Source organism: Patiria miniata, unplaced genomic scaffold (assembly GCF_015706575.1).
Source record: "Patiria miniata isolate m_02_andy unplaced genomic scaffold, ASM1570657v1 HiC_scaffold_1, whole genome shotgun sequence".
Classification (NCBI taxonomy): domain Eukaryota; kingdom Metazoa; phylum Echinodermata; class Asteroidea; order Valvatida; family Asterinidae; genus Patiria; species Patiria miniata.
Window position 1 is genome coordinate 8,028,440 of NW_024037047.1, and position 21,669 is coordinate 8,050,108.

General features: G+C 42.3%; 1 protein-coding gene across 5 annotated transcripts in view; it reads right to left on the minus strand.

Annotated features, from left to right (window-relative positions):
- LOC119721637 overlaps positions 1 to 21,669 on the minus strand; it is a 108,549-nt gene that overhangs the window by 53,717 nt on the left and 33,163 nt on the right. For 4 of the 5 annotated variants that reach the window (XM_038191690.1, XM_038191688.1, XM_038191687.1 and 1 more), the window contains exons 4-15: positions 16,234 to 16,314; positions 14,403 to 14,788; positions 11,799 to 11,902; positions 10,350 to 10,456; positions 9,032 to 9,334; positions 7,398 to 8,069; positions 6,359 to 6,630; positions 4,080 to 5,398; positions 3,230 to 3,420; positions 1,458 to 1,654; positions 918 to 1,066; positions 121 to 240 (exon numbers count right to left, since the gene is read on the minus strand). In XM_038191690.1, the coding sequence (XP_038047618.1) occupies positions 121 to 240; positions 918 to 1,066; positions 1,458 to 1,654; positions 3,230 to 3,420; positions 4,080 to 5,398; positions 6,359 to 6,630; positions 7,398 to 8,069; positions 9,032 to 9,334; positions 10,350 to 10,456; positions 11,799 to 11,902; positions 14,403 to 14,788; positions 16,234 to 16,314 (3,901 nt within the window). Of the gene's footprint in view, positions 1 to 120; positions 241 to 917; positions 1,067 to 1,457; positions 1,655 to 3,229; positions 3,421 to 4,079; positions 5,399 to 6,358; positions 6,631 to 7,397; positions 8,070 to 9,031; positions 9,335 to 10,349; positions 10,457 to 11,798; positions 11,903 to 14,402; positions 14,789 to 16,233; positions 16,315 to 17,335; positions 17,432 to 21,669 lie in introns of those variants that run through there. The other variant, XM_038191689.1, reaches the window with a different exon arrangement.

Consider the following 21,669-nt stretch of genomic DNA (forward strand, 5'->3'; position numbering starts at 1 on the left):
GCTCGTGACAGACTTTACTTTTTTACTATTGCTGTGTTGGTAACCATATCACACTACTGGCCATACAGAGGGGTATTACAACTACGACATTGGAGTAATAATCAGCCTGTCATTTCTTACCGATTTGCCAAGGAGGTCTCCGGCAGCAATGCTGAGGCGCAGGCGGATCCCGGTGGACAGGAGGATGTAAGGCTGGGCCTTCATCTGCCACTTCTTGAATCGACTTGTTGGCTCCCTCGGCTGAAAAACAAGAAGACAGGTGATGGGTTTTGAGTGAAAAAAAGAACCTCACAGGATACCTCATGTGAACTTCATACAAAAAAGGTAACCTCGAAAGTGTGTCATGAGAATGGGCAAATTTAGTAATGTGAATCAACAGTCTTATGAAAACAGAAAGCTCTATAAAAACAAATAAGTTAATGAGAGAGGACTTCATGCGAATCATCAACCTTGTGGGAATACAACCTCATGAAAATTGGCAACCTCATAAAAAAAACTCTCATGAACCTCATTTAGCAATGGACAAACAGACTGCATCTTGAAAAGACTCAACCGTATGGAAATTAACATCCTTTCAACTCCATTGTGACTCTTAGAGGATGTACTTCATCATGAGAAGGAAAACCTCAAACATAAAAGGAAAACCTCAAACACAAAAAAGAAAACCTCACAACATGGCCTGCCTGTGGACACGAGCAACTTTACAAGAACACAAAACCTCAGCAAAACATTAAGGAGGGAATGCAAAATTAAACAGGCAGTAACTCAAGGTTTACGTCAAAGTTTAAAATCTCGCGGTTTTGGGAGGTTTTACAGGGTACCTCAAGGTTCAATCTTGAGTAATACTTTCTATTTTGCATTCTTTCCTAAAGAGGCAACTACAGCATCAACCTTTTCTCCAGTCTCGAACCACTCACCCCCTTGCTCATTCCACTCCCTTCAGTGAGGGGCGCCAGCTGATCCCCGGTGTCAAACTCGTTCCTCTCCAAGGTGTTCCTGTCCGAGCGGCGCTTGTGGCCGGCGTTCCTCGCTCGTCTCGGGGCGATGTCTGGCTCAGTGGTTCCTTCTGTGTTGGAAGAGGCAAGTCAATTTTTTTTAGACAAATACTGCAAATTACTAACGGTGGCCATGGGACAAACGCATTGTGAGACTTTTGAAAAACAAAAAGTGACATTGGGAAAGTTATCAAAAACTTGGCATGCTGGAGACATTCTACTTGGAATATTTCCTGTTCTATTTATTAGCTTTACCTTTGACTCCAGATTTGTATGCTTTTAACTGTTCAATCTGAATGGATATACACTCAAGGTTTTGCTTCAAACTTGTAAAATTTGTCACGCCACAGAAAACTTGATACATAACAAGCCCCAGATTCCTTCAAAGTCAGAGACTAAGTCTTGAAACCTCAAGACTTCAAAAACCACAGGAATGTTCTGAGTTTTGAGACACTCCCTTACCGACTTCCTCCTCAGTGATCGGCGAGGCGAACCTCCTGGGCCGATCGTAGTTTGACGTTCTCTTCTGCTCCTCGGGGTACCTGTCCTGAGATTCCAGGGGAGGGGCGGAGGCAAAGGTAGCATTGGTGGGGGTGGAGCGCTGAATGACGGCCTCTACCGGCTGCGGGATGTAGTCCGCATGTGGCTGGTGCTCCGCGCTGTGAACCGGTGTTTAAAAAAAAAGGGTTGAAACTGGAACCATGTGTTTCGTGTCTTAACCGATCAGTACCTGTACTACACTGTATTAGCCGACAAAACCATAAAAAAAACACTCAGTGCTTGGCCAGTCTGGGACAGTAATGAGAGTAAAATACATAAGCAATATATTTTACATTATGTGATGCGATCAAGCTACATGAGTCGATTGTCGACCCTGGTCATTTAAAAAAAAAATTTACAGATTTGAAAAGAGCACAATCTCAGCATTACTGCTGTGAAAACCGCATGCTGATACCATCTTTAGTTCAAAAAAATTATGGAAGTCGGAACACCAAGAGATGTGATTGTAGCTATGTAAAAAGGGCGACGGCTCCCTTGGACACAAGTTTGTATCAGCAAAAGCGTCAAGAAAATGGAAGAATCCATGCACCATCTTGGAAAATCCGCCATCTTCAGGGGAAAAAAAGGGCCGTCTCCTTCATTTTTTCGAAAATCCCGGACGAAAATCTATTTTATTTTTTTTACTTGCCCTAATGTGACAACTGTAAATATAAAAAAAGGGTGATGGCTACTTTGGACACAAGTTTGTATCAGCAAAAGCGTCGAGAAAATGGAAGAATCCATGCACCATCTTGGAAAATCCACCATCTTGGGAGGAAAAAAGGCCACCTCCTTCATTTATTCAAAAATCCCGGACAAAAATCTTTTTTACTTTTTTTCCTTGCCCCAAAGTGAAAACCGTAAATGTAAAAAAGGTGATGGCTTCTCTGGACAAAAGTTTAGCAAGAGTTAAGAAAACTGAAGAACCATCCGCCATCTTGGAAAATCCACTATCTTGGGAGGAAAAAAGGGCCGCCTCCTTAATTTTTTTGAAAATCCCAGACAAAAAAGTAATTTATCTTTTTACTTGCCCTAATGTGAAAACTGTAAATGTAAAAAAGGATGACGGCTACTTTGGACAAAAGTTTGTATTATAAGCAAGAGTTAAGGAAACTGAAGAAGCCATCCGCCATCTTGGAAAATCCACCATCTTGGGAGAAAAAAAGGGCTGCCTCCTTCATTTATTCAAAAATCCCGGACGAAAATCTTTTGTTTTTTTCCCTTGCCCTAAAGTGAAAACCGTAAATGTAAAAAGGGCTATGGCTACTTTGGACACAAGTTTGTATCAGCAAAAGCGTCGAGAAAATGGAAGAATCCATCCGCCATCTTGGAAAATCCACCATCTTTGGAGGGAAAAAGGGACACCTCCTTCATTTTTTCAAAAATCACAGACAAGAAACTATTATTTTTTGTTCAACCCTAACCGAACTCAACCCATCAACAAGTTCAACAGCAGGTTTGTCTTTAAATCTGTTGGGATAGGTACAGTACCCCTAAACTGATGGTCTTTTACACTGGGGTTGGCATACCTCCAGAAACTGGGGTTGGCACACCTCCAGAAACTAAGTCCAACAGTGTGTGTGTACAATTTCCCATGTGGGTGTTGGAATTTGCCAGAATGGGTATGGTTCCTAGTAAATTAGGCTGGGGAGTTAGGGTTAATACTCGGCCTAATGTGAAAACCGATATCCTACCTTTCGGCTTGTCTTTCCTTGGCCTTGTAGTAGGCCTCAGGTCGGCTGGTGGGCCAATCTGCCTCCTTACGCTGGTAGACCATAGGACTGTTGATATCTGCTCGCTGCTCGGGGGTGAGGAGCTCCTGGTTTGGCTGAGCCAACGGACTCTGCAGGAAGGAGCGCTGCTCCGGGGTGACTTCACCAGGATACTGCAAGCGACCACGACAGAAAAGAAAGGTTACCACCCAAAAAGTCACGTGACGAAAGTCATGTGACGGATACTTCATGTGACTGGTTATTCGTAAGATGGAAATTATATCGGGGTGATGTAAATCAAGTTTGGGTTTTGCCGTTCACCGATGTATTTTTATAAACACTGTATAGGTCTCTCTCAAAGACGGCCATCTCTGTAGGAGAATTGCAACTTCGTAGTTATCGCAATCAAGAACACATTGCGCAGTGTTAAAAAAGTTCCAAACACGCGCGCTTGTTGCTCAAAATGTGTTCGAAATATGACGCAGCCGATACGCGTTATGCAAGTTGACGCTCAAAATGGCGATGCACGTGGCTGGTCTGTAGGAAATGACGTCATTTGAGAGAGACCTACACTCAGTTTTGTCCGAGGGCTTGTGACAAAAAAAAATTAACAAACTACTCGGTTGGGACTTGAAACCACAACCTCCTGCTTACTAGTGCAGACGTCTTACCACTCGCACCACCGAGCTTGCCGATGTCGGCTGGCTGGTTGGAATCTGATATAGCAGCTGGTAGCTAATTAACTGGGTATTTGCCAAAATGCCATATGATTTAAATTGCTTGTGATTGGTTTCCTGTTCCCAGCAAATTTTTGCTTAGCAAATTTACTAACCATCTCCCCCGTCTTGGGAAACTTGAAATGCAGAGGCTCTGGCGGACGTCGTCCCTGCACTGCCTCCATCTCCCTCCTCCTGTCGTCCCTAGGCCCGCCCCTGTGAGGGTCACTCCTTCTGGGGTCACCCCTTGGGTCACTCTGCCTGGGGTCACTCTGCCTTGGGTCGCCTCTGGGGTCGCTTCTCCTTGGGTCGCCTCTGGGGTCGCGTTGCCTTGGGTCGCCTCTGGGGTCGCGTTGCCTTGGGTCGCCTCTGGGGTCATGTTGCCTTGGGTCACCTCTGGGGTCACCTCTCCTCGGGTCATGTCTAGGATCGCCTCTCCTAGGATCATCTCGTGGGTCACCTCTCCTAGGGTCACGTTGCCTTGGGTCACCTCTGGGGTCACGTTGCCTTGGGTCACCTCTGGGGTCACGTTGCCTTGGATCATCTCTAGGGTCGCGTCCCCTTTGGTCATCTCTGGGGTCACCTCTCCTTGGCTCACCTCTGGGATCATCTCTTGGGTCACGTTCTCTGGGGTCGCCTTTTCGAGGATCGCCCTGCCTGGGGTCTCCTCTCCTTGAGTCACCCATTCTCGGATCGCTTCTTCTTGGGTCAAATCTCTCATCTCTTCCAGGGTCCCGATGTCTTGGGTCACCTCGGGGATCCCTCCTTCTGTTATGCCGGGGATCGCTCTGTGGATCACCTCGCCTGGGGTCACCTCTTGGATCACTTCTTCTGGGGTCCCCTCTAGGGTCCTCTCGTCTCAGGCTTCCAGTCTCTGGATCCCTTCTACCCCTTCCGTCTACAGAGCCAGGGGCTGAGCTGGTCGGAGTTGACATCTTGGAGATGTCCGCGTCAGGCTGGTCTTGGGCCCCAGCGTAGTCGCGGCGTCGGGCGTCCGCACTTCGGTAATCGTGAGGGAGGGTGGCACTTTGCTGGGACGCCCTCGGCGGTGAATCCATGGAGGACCGGTGGGGCGGCCTCTGGTTGCGATCCAGCGACCTTGTGCCGTGCATATCCCGTGGGTTGTGTACGCGCCCCTCCAGGTCCCGGTAGGACCGAGGTTGGGGTGAACGTTCGTCACGGGGGCTGGGACGGGAATCAGACTGCGAGTCGGAATCGCGGTGTGGTCGTTGGCGCCGATGATCCAACGAGTGCACTCTCCGGGGATCGTCATGTGGGTGTCTCCGTCCTCCTCCACCCAGCGGATGGGAAGTGGGGTCGCCCGACGGGCTAGGTAAAGAGTCGGTCGTGGAGGAATCGTAATGTGGCATCTGGCGACGGTCCAACGACCCATCTTGGTTCTGGCCCCTGTTGTCATTTGGGAATCGGCCTTCATCTGTTCCAAAAAAATATGTACGAAATTCAAAACTTACCTATGATTCCTTTAAAGGTTCCCCAACAAAGTGACTACTCTTATTTGCTAATGACATTTAATAACTTTACCACGACCCCTTGCTTGACCCAAGCCACCCAAGGATAGAAGTTCATGGGTCTGCTGATCAGAAAATGTTGCTTAACAAATGAATGTGTTAAGCAGAAATCAGCAGAGAACCAGTCAAAAGCAGTGTTCATTGAATGGCATTGTGGCTGGTAACCCCATTTTGCTAAGCAGACGAATTCAGTGCTTAGCATTCTTTCCTGAACCTCCCAAAATCTGCAATAATCTTTTTCTTGTAATCATTTTTGAAGACTTTAGTGCACAAAATAGTGGTAGGATTAAAATCCGGACTTTTTAAATATTCGGTTTGAATTCCACTGTTCAATTTCGATTCTGGAAACCGGATATTCCAAACCAACCTTAAAAAAAATTAAGACTTCCGTTTTTTTGTGTGACACGTGCTAAAGAAAACAACTGGAACATCCCCCGATTTGCTCCATTCATAAGATGGAATCTTCGCTGATTGTAACCGCATTCACTCACTTGTGGTCTTCTTGGTTCATGAATAGCCTGCCCATTTGACTGATCAGAGGATTCCCACCCAATTTGTCAACACCAGCTTTGGAACGTGTTTTTTGTAAAGGCCCAGTGGTCATGGAATCCTGCAAACTGTACCCAAATCATTACGGAGGGCATTGCATGCGGCACCTCACTCGACACTTTTTGTTAGCATGACTCTGAGCTTAATGGGAGCTTCCGGTGAAATCGGATAACCATTCTTCGGTTTGAAAATAAATTGGATAACCGGATTTCAAAATCTCTGATTTCTCCCACCACTAGCACAAAAGACAGAATTAGGTTATTTACACTGTACTGGATCAAAAAGAATCAATTTGAAATCTGGAATCTCCCTCTTACCTGTGTTACTGCGTTCCCGGGACTTGGACCTGGGTCTGGGCAGGGTGTTGTAAGACTCTGGGTACTGGCCTGGGGAGTGGGGAGGCGGCCTGCCACCCCCTCCCCCTGCCCGCCGGCCTCGCCCTCCCGGGGACCGGCCGCGCTGCTGGCCCTCGTCCCGGCTGGACAGCGACTCGCTCCCGCGGTCCCAGCTGTGGCGGGGTTCCCCACCCTGTCTGTCACCGTGTCTGCCGCCATGTTTGTCCTGGGATGCCCGGCTGGAGTGGGAATCTCTGGATTGTGATGAGAAATCCAATGCATTCTTATGTTTCTTTAAAAATTGAGCCAAATACTATGAATGGAGAAAAACCAACCAAGTTTCTGAGTTTTCCCACTCCACCTTTTTCGTTGATCCACTTTATCCACTTTATTAGCACTTATGAAATTGTCACATTTCCTACGATATGAAAATGGAAACAACATTATTTGTATGCACATAAAATTGCTCAAAAGCAAAGTCAGGGTTCAGATTTTCATAACACTTATATTTCGATAAAACAAATGACAAAACCATTAGATGACAGGACATTTTCCAATCTTAGATGCCACAGTAAATAGTTTCCCCGATAGTAGTTAGAACATTTTCGATGGGATTGGGTATTTTATAATGTACATGCATGTTTTTGTTTTCTTTGTACAAAAATGTACTTGATAGCATTTTTAGGATTGCCACCAGATAGTGATTATAAGTTCGCTTTTGGCAATCCTTCAGGGGTGTTATCAATATTGTTTTTGTTTCATTTGTTTTGTTTTTGTTACACTGGCATGTTACTGTAAATGGTTGCATTGTGTTTATGAGTGTGTTCTTACCTGAGAAATAATAAATGAAATGAAATGAAAGTTATTTTAATTTTGCCATTTACCATAAGGAGTTAAAATCTCATATAGACAAACAAACAAAAATAGACAAATATGGAGTTAGAAGTGTATAATATACATAGATCTTAAATACTGGATAAGCAAATTTTGAGATATAAGGTGAAGAGAGTTGCATTCTAACCTTGACCGAGCTGTGCCCCTCTCGTCCTCTAGGGAAGCTGACTTGGAATCTTGCTTCCCATGACTACTATCCGAGGTCTCCCGAGGGTCGTAACCGGCTTCTTGGACAGGCGCCGCTGCGCTGACAAGCCTTTCCTCCACGGGGACGATACGTCGGTCCTGGTCGCTCTCCGAGAGGGAGTTGTACTGGTCGCGTTCGCGGTCCTCTCCGCGTTCACCCGGTACCCGGCGGTCTTGCTGCGGGGAGAACCGGAGTTTGGTGTACTCGCCGGCATCGGGACTCGACAACCCTTGGTAATCTTCCCGGGATCGGTCCGAGTCATATCGGTCCCTCTCGCCGCGATCGGGTTCGGGTTCGCGAATGTTGTCGCGGGGTTGACGCGGTTTCCGGTCGTCGGGACGGTCGCCTGGGTTTCTCCCGCGATCCGATCCAAACTGCTCTCTGTCGGACATGTCCCTGTCGACTTGTTCGCTGTCGGGCGGCAACCGATGGGCTAAGTCGTCGTCATCATCGTCATGGAAACGGTCACGCTTCACTACCTCCTCTGGAGAGGAGTACCCGTCGATGTCCTCGTCTGGAGGGTAGTCATATATTGCCGGCGGAACTGCGTGGTCCATTTCGTCCTGTCCGGGCCTGTTATCCTCCGGGTAGTGTCCATGATTCTGGATGTACCTGGGGGTGTTACAGAGTCATTGATGTATCAATTAAGGACAACGACAATCATTTAATATGGCAAAAAAATCAAGATTAACCCCAACCTTCCTCAATCCTCCGTAGTCCTCCAGGCAGTTTTGGAGGATTTTGGTTGAATGCAACATACAATTTTGGAGGAATGTGGAGGATTGAGGGCACATTGACATTCGGTATCGGTTGATGTTGGAGGATTGAGGCTGCACGGTGTTTGAAGAAGAGGAGGATTTTGGAGGATTGAGGCTGAATGCATTTTGAGAGGCAGGGCTGTTGGAGGGTTTTTGAAGGATGGAGGCAGTGGGTATCCTTTATTTGAACACGAGTCAAAACTTTTGGAGGATTTGGGAGAATTGAGGATGCTTCCTAGCAAAAAGGGCCTATGGGGTTAGCATTAAATATTAACATTACAAATAAAGTTACAGCCAGAAGTGATACATATCCTACTATTGGTTGATCCATGGCAACAACAGTGTGGTATTATCCCATATACCACGGTCCATACCGCACTCCACGTATCGCGCTATACTAACATGCGTGCGCCATTCCTGCTGCACACGAGTGTAAAAGGACAACCACTGAAAACCTTATGTACAGTGTGCTTGTTCCATCTTTACTGTGTATCAAGTTTGCTTGAAGACAAATATGTTATCCTTCGTTAGCCTTCTGCCTTGTGGCATATGGGACGCTCGCGCTCGTGGGATAACTACTATTATCTTCAAGTAAACTTGAATTCTCGATCCTGATTGGTCGATCCATGGCAACAAGCCGTGCTACATTGTACATATAACCATGTAGCACGGCCACGGTCCATACCGCACTCTGGGTATTGCGCTATTCCAAGATGCGCGCGCCATTCCGTACAAACATGCACGTTTAATAGAATTACCGCACTACATTATTCCGTGTTTCACTCGCGCTCGTGGGATAACTACTATTGTATGTACCTCTCCCTTGCTTCCCAGTAACCATCAGGGGCGCCCTCCACGTAATCATTCCCATTATGGTAACGCCCGTCGGCCTCGTCAGGCTCGCGCGGCAAGCGCCCGTCTGGGTCAAACCCGTTCTGTGGCGGGGCCGTCGCGTCGCGGTTGTCCTCGTAGTCGTCTGGGAGGGCGCCATTCAGGTCCTTGGAGCTCTTGAACAGCCAATCTTCTTCCTCGTCATCTCGTCCGTTGTGGCCGCCGTTTTGGGATGGCGAGCGGTAGTCGCCGAATCCACCGGTTTCGTCTTCGCCATACTGTTGACTCCTGTATATATTCAAAGTGTATGAAAATTACGATTAACCTTTTTCCGTCCTGAATCGTCCAATTTAATATGATTTTTGACACACTGTAGGGTATTATGGGTTAAAGGGAATATACATCATTTGCTTTTGCTGTAATTTTCAGAAATGGATGGAATTGGGGGTTGGAAATATATAGCAAATATAGTTACACTGACTTTTTTGAGGTTTTGGGTTCGAAAATGCTATAAAAACCAAGAAAAACAACCATTTTCCTGTAGTCTGGTCCCCCTGACTCCATATAAGAAGAAACAGAGCAGTTTACATACATTGGGGAATTGTAAGGTCAGGAAACCAGTCTAGCTGGCTTGTACCCGTTCATAGGTGTGTGTAATCGATTGCAAACAAGTACGATGGTCAATTGGGGCCAGTATTTGAGAAAAAAAACAATTTTTTTCCAACGCAGATCGGCCGATCAGCGTTGGAAATTGATACAAAAATAGCACTGACAGTATACCAGGTGCCATGATTTTACAGGATGCTTTACACTGTCATTCACTAACAGTCCAGCAAGGTATTTCAAAATGATTTGGTAGTTTGATTTTTTGATGTTTGCAAATGTTGAATTCTTAAGACGCACCGTAGGAAATTTAAATTAGTAGTTCGTTTTATTATTCGGCGAAGCGCGCGCAAGCATTGGCACGACGCACACGTGCGCGGTTGCTATAATTCGTTGGATCAGTGCACGACATTGCGTAGCTGCAATCGGCTTAGTGAGAAGGTGTCTCTGACGCTGAATTCAGGCCCAATTCAAAACATGATTCAGCAACTATTGATTTGAAACCGAGATCCTAGAATGTTGTTTTTCTCGAAACATACAGCTGAAGCTGAGCTGAAACTTCATCAGGTTAGTTGTTCAGCACCCTTATTTAGATCTTGAGCATTTTTTTTGCTTCAAACGAACAAAATGCACAAATTACAAATGATGGACTATAGCTTTAAGGAACCAGTGTACCGGTATTATGACTTATACTCCTTACCTGTCGAGTTGTACATTTGCGGCCAGTTTCAATGCTCTGATCCACTGATTCATGTCCACTTGGGTCTCGGCCGCCAAATAGTAAGTTCTCATATTGTCATGCTCGCACTGTCATCATGTAAAAGAAATGTACAAATATGTATCAGACGTAGAGACAAATCAGGTGCAGCCATTTTCTGCAGTGGCGCAAGGCTTGGGGAGTCCACACACATTCCGAGCTCCTTTGACCAATATGAATACCAAAATGCGCGCGTGCCACGTCTTAAAGAATGCTTGCAGCATGCGCGCGAGCGTGACACCACCGCAGTAAAAGCTTCTAATTCTGTTATAAGATGGAATTTTGCGTAGGGGTGATATAAATCAAATTAGGTTTTTTGCCTAATTTACTTTTTTGCCTAATTTGGCTTCTAATTCTGGTAGCCAGATTCCACTATACAGGGTGAGTCAAAAAAAGTGGAACCCAAACCCCATAAAATATATTTCATATTTAAAAAAGTATGTACCAGTAGTACCAAAAATAATAATGACTAGAAAGCCAATTTCATAAGCTACTTTTAGATGAAAAAAATACTGAAATTGTTCAATCCGTTCAAAGAATATCACCATTTAATTACAATGACTCTAAAACCAGTCTTGTCCAAAAAAAGCAATTCATTGTGTGATTTGACCGTTTGGAACAACAAAGAAAATGACACAGAATACTTGTTTCAACAAAGTCAGCAGCTGTAGTACACAATATCTTTATTAACAACCCTGGTTAGGCAAACAATATGATTCATAAAATCTTCTTTTTCTGAAGGACGGGCCCCTAAAGGGATTCTGTTGAATATTTTGAACGTTTAAACCAAGTTTTTATCGCTGGTGATGACAATTGCGACGACGATTCTTGAAAATCACATTTTTGGGGGGGACGAAACAGGTTTTAGAGTCGTTGTGTTTAAACAGTGATATTTTCTGAACGGATTGACCAATTTCAGTCATTTTTTCATCTAACAGTACCTTATGAAAGTGGCTTATCAGTCATTATTATTTTGGTTCTACATATTTTTTTTAAATATGAAATATAATTTTTGGGATTTGGGTTCTGCTTTTTTTTACTCAACAGTCAGGTTGGCACAGTGGTTACTTTCATCGCCTGGCCCGGGTTCGATTCCCGCCCGGACCGCATGTGGATTGGGTTTTCAGTCCCTGCCTGATTCCGTGGGTTTTACTAAAAATAATCTTCTGGGGTTTTCCTCCCACATCTAAAACTGTAATTTCTTCTCATTGTCTTCTCTCTACAGGTTTTTTTCAGGATTGCGAGCTACAGTGCCTAGGGCGCTTTTGAGGAATCCTTGGTTTCATTACCAGAAAGAAATATAATAAATGAAATAAATAAATTTGGAGAAAAAAAAAATGTATTTTTTGAAAATTATTATCCAAATTCATTTCGAATGATATAATTGATTACCTTGAATGCAAATTTCCGGTTGATTTTGTCCTGCGGTCCGATGGGACTGATCTGATAGCTTGGAAGCAATATGGAGCCTGATTCAGACCTTGTTTGATCAGACCCTGGATGGGGGAAGAAAAAAATCATCATTGTATTATCATTATTATTTATGACTGTGTGGGCTTTTTACGACCTGCGAATATTACGAGAGTCGTTTTCATTTCTCATAAACCTGGGCCGATTGGCATCATTATGTGAAAACATAAAACATCACCCGGTATTGGCTCTGTATTGTAGCACACATGCCTACAGATGCAGACACATTTTTAATCAGTCCAATGAGACCAGAACTGTCCAATACAACATAACTGTCTTAGAACTGTCATGATCCTACATGTATAAATTAAAAAAGATACATTATGGTCATGAAAAACTAGGGTTTTTCTTCCGAATGACTTGTGTAAATCACAACATATATGAAATGGCTTGTAATGTGTTAACTACATTAACCCTAACTCCCTAGGCCTTTTTGCTAGGATGTAGCCTCAATCCTGCAAATTCCTCCAATTGGCCTCATGGAAAAATAGCATATAGCATATAGCCTCAATCCTGCAAATTCTTCCATTGTTTCTTGAATATGGTCCGTGGAGGGGTGACCACTGCCTGAATCCTGCAAAATCCTGCGGCAGTGACTGTCAGTATGTTGAGGCTTGGCCAGGATTTCAAGCATAATCCAGGCCTATATTTAAGCATGGCTGAGCTAAAACAATACAAGGTCCGGACCGAGACCTTGACAAAGTGCATCCTACGAAATCAGTACCAAACTTTTGCCTTGTAACCTTAATTTAAACATTGCACTTATAATAATTTGCTATATAACAAAATGAAAAAATAAAAAGCTGTATCCTCTCTGAGTGATCCCTGTTTGCTATTTCCCGGGTTTGCAGCATTGCTGATGTTGCTAGCATCGTGACTTTGGGCGTGATCCCTGGCTACATGGCCATATACAGGTTTATGGCTTCTGACTAGCGATTCTTGCGCAAAGACTTTGTCAAAATGGGGAACTACCAACATAGGGCTGGAGAGCTCAGTTGGTAGAGCACCGGAACGGCAATCCAGAGGTCACAGGTTCAAACCCCGCTCCAGTCAATTTCTTTGTTCAACTTTGAAATTATAATAAAATTGACGACTTTTTTTTTTCATTTCGTCACATTTGCTTCAAGTGTCACTCCTAACTTCATGAGACTTAATTTTACACAAATTACTAAGAACATGCATGCACTTCAATTAATTTCACCTTTGAATAAATTACTTTCACTCAACCTTGAACACGTATATTCTACTGAGCCTTACATGTAAATGTAGAGTAGATCATTTGCAGCTATCCAAAAAGTAACAGACCAAATTATTGTTGAAAAGCATACTTGGTTTCAAGATAGTAATGGCACTAAACTCCCTGTGAAATTATTTCTTCTGGCATGCTGTCATTTTGAAGAACACAAGGTCATTTTGAAAAAGTAGGCAATTGCCAATGATGCATCAAATGACGCATTTTTGGAAATTTCCGTTAGTAGTTGGTTTGTAATTGGGTGAATCCGTGAATGGGTGCGCGCAGGCATTGACACAACGCATACGCATGCGCAGTTGATACTATTCGTCGCCGTCGTCAGTAACTGCAATCTGCTGAATGAGAGCATGTACCGGATGCAGATTTTGGGCGCAACTCAAAATGTGACTCAACAACTTTTTACATGTAATTGACATCAAAATCCTAGAATGACGTTTTCTCAGAACATACAGCTCAAACTTCATCAGGCTAGTTGTTTATACATGTAAGCACCCTTCTTCAGATTTTGAGCACTTTTGTCGCCTCAAACGAAATAAATGCACAAATGACACATGGTCTACTCTATCTTTAAAAAATAAAATTAATTTTCACTTATTGAAGATCTATCAAGTGCACTCATTGATCCTTGGAGCATTGTATCTTCCCTTCCACATTGCCTCGGGAAAATGGAAACGTTCAATGGATCACCTTGGGAGGTTAGTTCATTATATGGAGTTATCCATAGATATTGTCTCTTGATTGGCCTCTACAGAGCATTTCACATGTTACAATGTACATAAATTTTAAGATATAGGTACATGTAGTATAACAGGCAATATTTTTTTATTGTATCACTCAAAGCAGTCAATATTTGTCTGCTATACCACTCAAAACAGTCACTATTTGTCTCTACATATTTATCACTCAAAACAGTCAATATTTGTCTCTATATCACTTAAAACAGTCTAAAATTTGTATCTACATGTACCGGGTACATGTATATCACTCAAAGCAGTCAATATTTGTCTGCTATACCACTCAAAACAGTCACTATTTGTCTCTATATCACTCAAAACAGTCTAAAGTTTGTCTCTACATGTATATCATTCAAAGCAGTCACTGTTGGCTATACCACTCAAAACAGTCACTATTTGTCTTCACATCACTCAAAACAGTCAATATTTGTTTCTTCTATCTTTGTTTTCTACATGTGTACCACTCTTGAGCAGTCAAAATTTGTGTAAAATATAACATTCACTGTCAAATAAGTCTTAAAACAGGTACTTGCACTATACCTTTGTAGTAGAACAGGCAGTAATCGGCCAGCACACACCAGCGCTTGCGCCACGCCTTCAGCGCCCCGCTGTCCTGCTTGAAGAGCCACCCTTCCATGGACGTCACAGCGTCCCGCCGCCGCTTCAACGAGGGCGCCGATGTCTTGGGCACGACCCGCTTCCGGAAGCTGGGCCGATCCCCTGAGGTGGGCGAGGTGGGTGTGGTCGGCTGGTTGGGCGTGGTCCGGTTGTCGGGCACGGTTGCTTGGGCATAGACCGGGGAGGATGGGCTGAGGGCGGGGTCATATTGGGAGGGGTCGGATTGGGCGGGGCCTGGGGTGGAGTTGTTCGGGGGCATTTGGAGGGGTGCCAGATTGGGGCGGTGGTAGGGCGGGGTCTCGTGTGTCCTAAAATAAGAAAATTTTTAAAGAGAAGGTAAGAAAATGTATTATGGTGTGGTAGAATTAAACATCATAGAAGAAACAGGATTGAAGATGAAAACATTATTTTCTGTTGACGTATTCATATTAGGTGTTGATGCCTTTAAATAGATATCAAGTACATGTACCTTTATCTGCTCGTGCCCCTTTAAAATGACATTAAGAACAGGGTGTCCTGAAAATAATGGTGCATGTAAGCCCCGCCATTTTCGCCAATTTACAACCGGAATTTCCTGCAAATGTTTACACGATCTTCAAGGTTACAGATTTAGCTTGAGAATACCGTTTGTTTAATTAATATTGCTTTTGTAAATCCAGAGATATGTTTGAATAACTGCAAAGCCAAAAAAAAAAATTCTGTGCCATTTTTAGGAAGCGGGTGCTTCCAAGATCAGACAGTGCCAGTATGGCTCTTTTGATAAGATTATCCCTACGGGTGTAAGACAAACATTCCATTCACACGACAATATAGGGTTTTGTTCTTATGTTGAAACAATTATCAGTACAGACAGGTTCAATTCATTAAAACTTCACTGAAAGAGTTCAATTAAAAATAAATAAATATTGCACACTCTGCTTAAAAATGTTAAAATCACTAACAGTAAAGTGATTTGGTTTTAGACTAGGACTACTGTACATGTATACTGATTTTAACTGCTTCACAGAAAGTGGCACAAAATGGATTTCTTGGCTTTGCCGTTATTCAAACATATCTTTGGATTTACAATTAAAGGGAATATACATCATTTGCTTTTGCTGTAATTTTCAGAATTGGATGGAATTGGGGGGTTGGAAATATATAGCAAATATAGTTACACTGACTTTTTTGAGGTTTTGGGTTCGAAAATGCTAAAAAAAACAAAAAAAACAATCATTTTCCTGTAGTCCGGTTCCCTGACTCTATTTAAGAAGAAACAGAGCAGTTTACATACATTGGGGAATTGTAAGGTCAGGGAACCAGTCTAGCTGGCTTGTACACGTTCATACATGTAGGTGTGTAATCGATTGCAAACAAGTGCGATGGTCCAGTTTTTTTTCAACGCTGGTCGGCCGATCAGAGTTGAAAATTGATACAAAAATACCACTTTTCTTGAAAATGACAGTATACCAGGTGCCATGATTTTACAGGATGCTTTACACTGTCATTCACTAACAGTCCAGCAAGGTATTTCAAATGATTTGGTAGTTTTATTTTTTGATGTTTGCAAATGTTGTATTTTCCCTTTAAGCAATCTCAATGAAGCAAACGGTATTCTCAAGCTAAATCTATTCCCTTGAAGATGGTGTAAACATCCGCAGACAATTTTGGTTGTAAATTAGCACAAATGGAGGGGTTTACATGAACCATTTTTTTCAGGATGCCCTGTACATGTCCCTCTCTATGCATGCCCCTTTAAGATGACATCACGTACCTGTCTATGAGGAAGAACTCATCGTCTGCTTCCGGCTGTTGGGTGATGGGATTATTAAACGTCGTCTCCCCCGTGTGATGGCTGGAGAGAAAATAAAGAGAATATCAAATCCACTTATGAATTTTTTTTTTTGATTGCCTGGGCGAAGATAGAGGTTGCAGGCCAAGCGTCGATTACTTTTTTTATTTCCCATGGTGGTATTTTTATGCAGGGCGAGGGACTCGGTGAATCTGAGATCACTGGGCTTAAAGTCATACAGTCTGTATTTTGTTTCAATTCGGGCGTTTCACAATGCAGTGCGCCACCAAGAGTTTGCCACTGAGAGTTCATTTTTCCCAGTGCATTGTGGGAGATGATCGACAAATTCGCAGCGTGGGCTATTTGAAATTGTTTTTCCGGTTAGTAGTTTTGAAAGTGTATGATTCGAGTATCTGTTTGCCCTTTGTGTGTGTTTTATAAAGTGGCAGAACGCTTTGCCCCAATCCTTAACAAATTAGCTCAAGTTGTCTACTGATACTCATTCAAATGGGCTATGTTTTGTCGACCGTCAACTTAAAACATGGACTCTCCATGGCAAACTCTTGATGACGCACTGCATTGTGAAACGCCTGAATTATGCATCCTGAAAAATAAATTTCAAAACTGAATTGCTGATTGTCTTGCATTAATGAGATATGTACATGTACTGTAAGCACTGTACATGTAAACTACCGGGTACTGTTACACATAAAGAAATATGTTTTGACTCACAGTACGCACTGATAACAGTCTGTGAAGTTTCTTGCTAGAATTTTATAAAATACATGTAACCATGTTGTAGTAGATTCAGGTTTGCTCTATAAAAACACCAAGGACGTTTTACAAAAAGGAACTTTGATGTTATGGAAACACCATGGTTTTGTTGTTACAGACCTTACAATATAATGTTACGGACGTGTCTGAAATCAACTTCAAAATGCACTGATAACTCTTCAACAACTGCACCTACAGAAATTCAAAACATAAACCTTGCCAAGACTTGGTAAAGACATCTGGAAATATTAGTGAAATACAGAAAACATTTCAAATTCAAACACAAGTCAAAGTAGCACTGTGTACTCACAATTTGCCCAAACTAAGGATCCTCCATTATCACTGAGCTCTCAGACTGACCAACTCCAAACCCACAAAACCCTAAAACCAACCACAACAACTAAAACCAGTTCTCCCCTAACTATAAGCTGCACGTACTCTCCACACCAAACATTTCATGACGCCAGAGACACACAGAGAGAATTTAACCAGCCTACTCCAGCGTTCTAGTTTTGCTCGCTGGGTCCTTGCGGGGAGTCTAGACAACTGGCATTTCATATCGTCAATGTCATTTTCGGTTGCATGCCGCGACCTGGAGTATTATTTACACATGTTGTGTGCGATGTACTGGACTGGTAGTAAAATACACAAAGTGCTCCGGCGATGTGGACAATGTGCTCTTTAGACTTGTGACATTCGCCACACAGATGTATTTTTAAAGGTAGGGCCTATATGATCATTTGCTTTTCATTGATTTTGTTCGTTTGCAACAATAACACCACTCAAAGTCCAAAGAAGAATGTTCAAAACCTGATCTGTTGAAGTTTCAGCTCAGTGGATATTACACTTTTCAAGAAAATAGTGAAACACACATGAACAACTTTTTGATCTCAAAACAATATTTTGTCATGTTTTATGTAGCACTGAATTTTTAAAGGAACTTTCAAAGTGTTTAAACCTATGTCTTTGATCATCAGGATGTCAAAAATGAAGAGATTAACAGATAACTTGCTTTTTCATGCATTTTGTTTGTTTCAAATAATAACACCTCTCAAAATCCAATGAATGAGTTAATTGAATGATCAATGCAAATCTACATTTTTTAATATCTTCTAAATGACAGCAAGTCAGATGAAATAATTTCACAGGGTGTTTAGTACCAGCACAATGTACAAGTAAGTAAGCTTTACGATATTAGGTTACTTTGAAGATAAATGCAAATTGATCTTACGCGCAAGATTAATTACACGTACACGTATGTGTACACATGTGTACACCGTAGTTTGTACTGAAATATTATGTTCATTATGGAGAAATTCAGTACATATCTTTAAGGGCATGCAATAGAATCCTTGCTATCATTATTAAAAACATTTAAGTCACGTTCTAAGGCAGACCGTTTAGTTTTTAATTGTCAAACAAAAGTTTAATTTTTGACTTTGGTTTTAAAACGTTTCCGTGTTTTGCGCTTCCTTTTGGTACATGACAACTTGAAAATAAACTCCGAGAGAAATGTTGTAGGGCTGTGCATCGGAACCGGGTTACCGAGTACCGACCGCTGATGTCAGGAACCGGATCCAGATTATGTGATTGGGTACCAATAAGCAACTTTACAAATTTCTTTAAGGGAATATACAACATGTGCAAACATCAAAAAAAAAAACTACCAAATTAGTATGAAATACCTTACTGGACTGTTAGTGAATGACAGTCTACATGTAAAGCATCCTGTAAAAGCATGGCACCTGGTGTGCTGTCATTTTCAAGAAAAGTGGTATTTGTATCAATTTCTAACGCTAGTCAGCCGACCAGCGTTGGAAAAACACTGGCTTTTTTTTCCAAATACTGCCCCCAATTTACCATATTTAGTTAGTCTGCATTTTGTTTGCAATCGGTTACACACCCATGAATGGGTGCAAGCCAGCTAGACTGGTTCCCTGACCTTACAATTCCCTGACGTCTGTAAATTGCTCCATTTCATCTTAAGTAGGGTCGGGGAACCAGACTACATAAACACAACTGTTTTTCTCGGTTTTTCCAGCATCTACATGTACGAACACAAAACTTCAAACAAGTCAGTGTAACTATATTTGCTATAAAATACTAACCCCCGATCCATCCATTTCTGAAAATTACGGCAAAAGCAAATGTTGTATATGCCCTTTAAGTTACTTTTCAGACAGTTAAAAAGAAAGTTTTTTGAATGTCATACATGTATGTGAGGAATTTTCAAAATGACAACCAGGCTATGTGGAAAATTAAACCAGATTTCACATTCATGTGCATTTTAACGCAGACAGATGACGCTATGCGAAAGCTGCAGTTTACGCCGCAAAGCTATAAAGCCATTCAGACACCTTCAATACTCACACTGTTAAGTTTTGTTAAGGGCTTGAGTTCCCGACACAATAGAAGGAATTTTAACAGCTTGCATTGTTTTGTCGTCTTCAGTTGTATACGACTGTCTTTTGCAGGTACCTGCATTCCAGGTACACCCATATAATGTGTTTACTTCAATAAGGTGCCCGCTTCCCGTACGACCCGTAAATGCACACCACTAAAATGATGCAATATATGCTAACACTGTCAAGACGTAAAGTGACATCACAGCCAAATCGCAAAAAAAAATGTACATTTTAAAAACAATTTCAGCTCAATCGGTTCACCATTATTTTCATACAGTTCAGTACCATGGATATAGAGTACCAAAGTGTGACGTCATTTACATGTACGGTAGAACCAGAAAGTGCAGTGCAAACGAATCAAGTACGCGCGCGTGTTGGCTCACGGTCTGAATCACGCGCTAATGTCTTTTACACACACATTGTGCGCACGATGTATTCACTTCGGTACTCCATTTGCAAAAAAATGTTTTGGGTTTGAAAGTAATTTTATGGCCCCTTTAAAACTGGGCAACCTTCTGTTTTTGCTGGTTGCTATCAAATCGGGATGTAAATGTCAGGCAATTTAATGAGCTGTTGTTGGAAAAGTGAATGTGGTACATCACTAATAATGTGACATCTAATGAGTAGAAAACAACTACAGACCAAACTAAGGTACCGGGACTACCATCTTAACGGCCTTGTAAGTTGTACATCATGTGGTGGGATGTGCGCAGAGAATTGGATTTTATGGAATTGCACAACAACAACAATGTTATGGAGGATGCACACATAATGTATACAGTCGTGTTTTACTATACTCTCGAGGACAATGCTTTGTGTTTCCCTTTGTCCCTGTAATATAACCCTCTCCCATAGACTAAGCACACAAATTTAAGACTACAGAGGACCGTTTCTAACAAAAGACCCAACGCCCGAGGACTGAAAGGATCTGTTGTTCTCCCTTTTCTTTTGGATTACGACCCCAAAAATGGGTCAGAAACGATCAGTAAACTTGTTTATGTGTACTGCACGGCTGAGCATAAAAAAAACCAAAAGGTCTGGCCCAAGACCTAGTGTGTCCTCCACAATCAGCCACAGATTTTTGCAATCCTGCAATCCTGCATGTATTATCCTTATCCTCAATCTGTTTTGCTAAGAGGATTTTAGAGGATTTGGGAAGGTTAGGGTTTAAGATATAGTCCATCATTTGTAATTTGTGCATTTTGTTCATTTGAAGCAACAAAAGTGTTCAAAATCTAATGAAGGATACTGAACAACTAACCTGATGAAGTTTCAGCTCAGCTTCAGCTGTATATTCTGAGAAACACAGCATTCTAGGATCTCAATTTCAAATCAAAAGTTGCTAAATCATGTTTTGAATTGTTTTGAATTGCAGCTTTACGCGATGTCGCGCACTGATCCGACGAATTATAGCAGGCATACGCGCCTGTGCGTCGTGCCAATGCTTGCGCGTGCTGCGTCGAATAACAAAACGAACTACTAATTTAAATTTTCCTATGGTGCTTCTTAAGACGCACCGTTGGAAATGCCTTCTTTCGTTGATTTCTTCAAAATGACAGCTTGCCAGAAAGACTAATTTCATGGGAGTTCAGTCCCCTTACTATCGTTCAACCAGTATATTTTTCAACAATAATTACGCCAGTTACTTTTTCTGATAGCTGCAAATGATGGACTCCGGCTTTAAGGAGTGCATCAGAATTATTAACATCACGAATGTCAAATGTATCAAACAGAGACAGGAAAAAAGTGAACCCAAATTAATAGAGTGACATTTACATGTAAGGGCACCCCAAAATATTGATCACTTAAAGGGAATGTACATCATTGGCCTTTGCTGTAATTTTAAGAAATGAACTATTTGAGGGGTTAATGTAATAGATCAAATACTGTTACACTGACATGTTTGAAGTTTTGTGTTCGAAAATGCTGGAAAAACCAAGAAAAACCAAAATGTTCAAGTTGTCTGGCTCCCTGACTCCACTTAAGATAAATTGGATCAATTTCCAGATGCCACTGAGAAAATTGTAAGGTAAGGGAACCAGTCTAGCTGGCCTGGACCCGTTCATGAACAAGTAACCGATAGCAAACAAATTTGGACAGAAAAAAACAGGTAAATTTGGAGCAGGAGTTGAAAAATAGTTAGGTTATTCCAACGGTGGTCGGCCAACCATCGTTGGAAATTTGTACAAAATATCACTTTTCTTGAAAATGACTTCACACCAGGTGCCATAATTTAGCA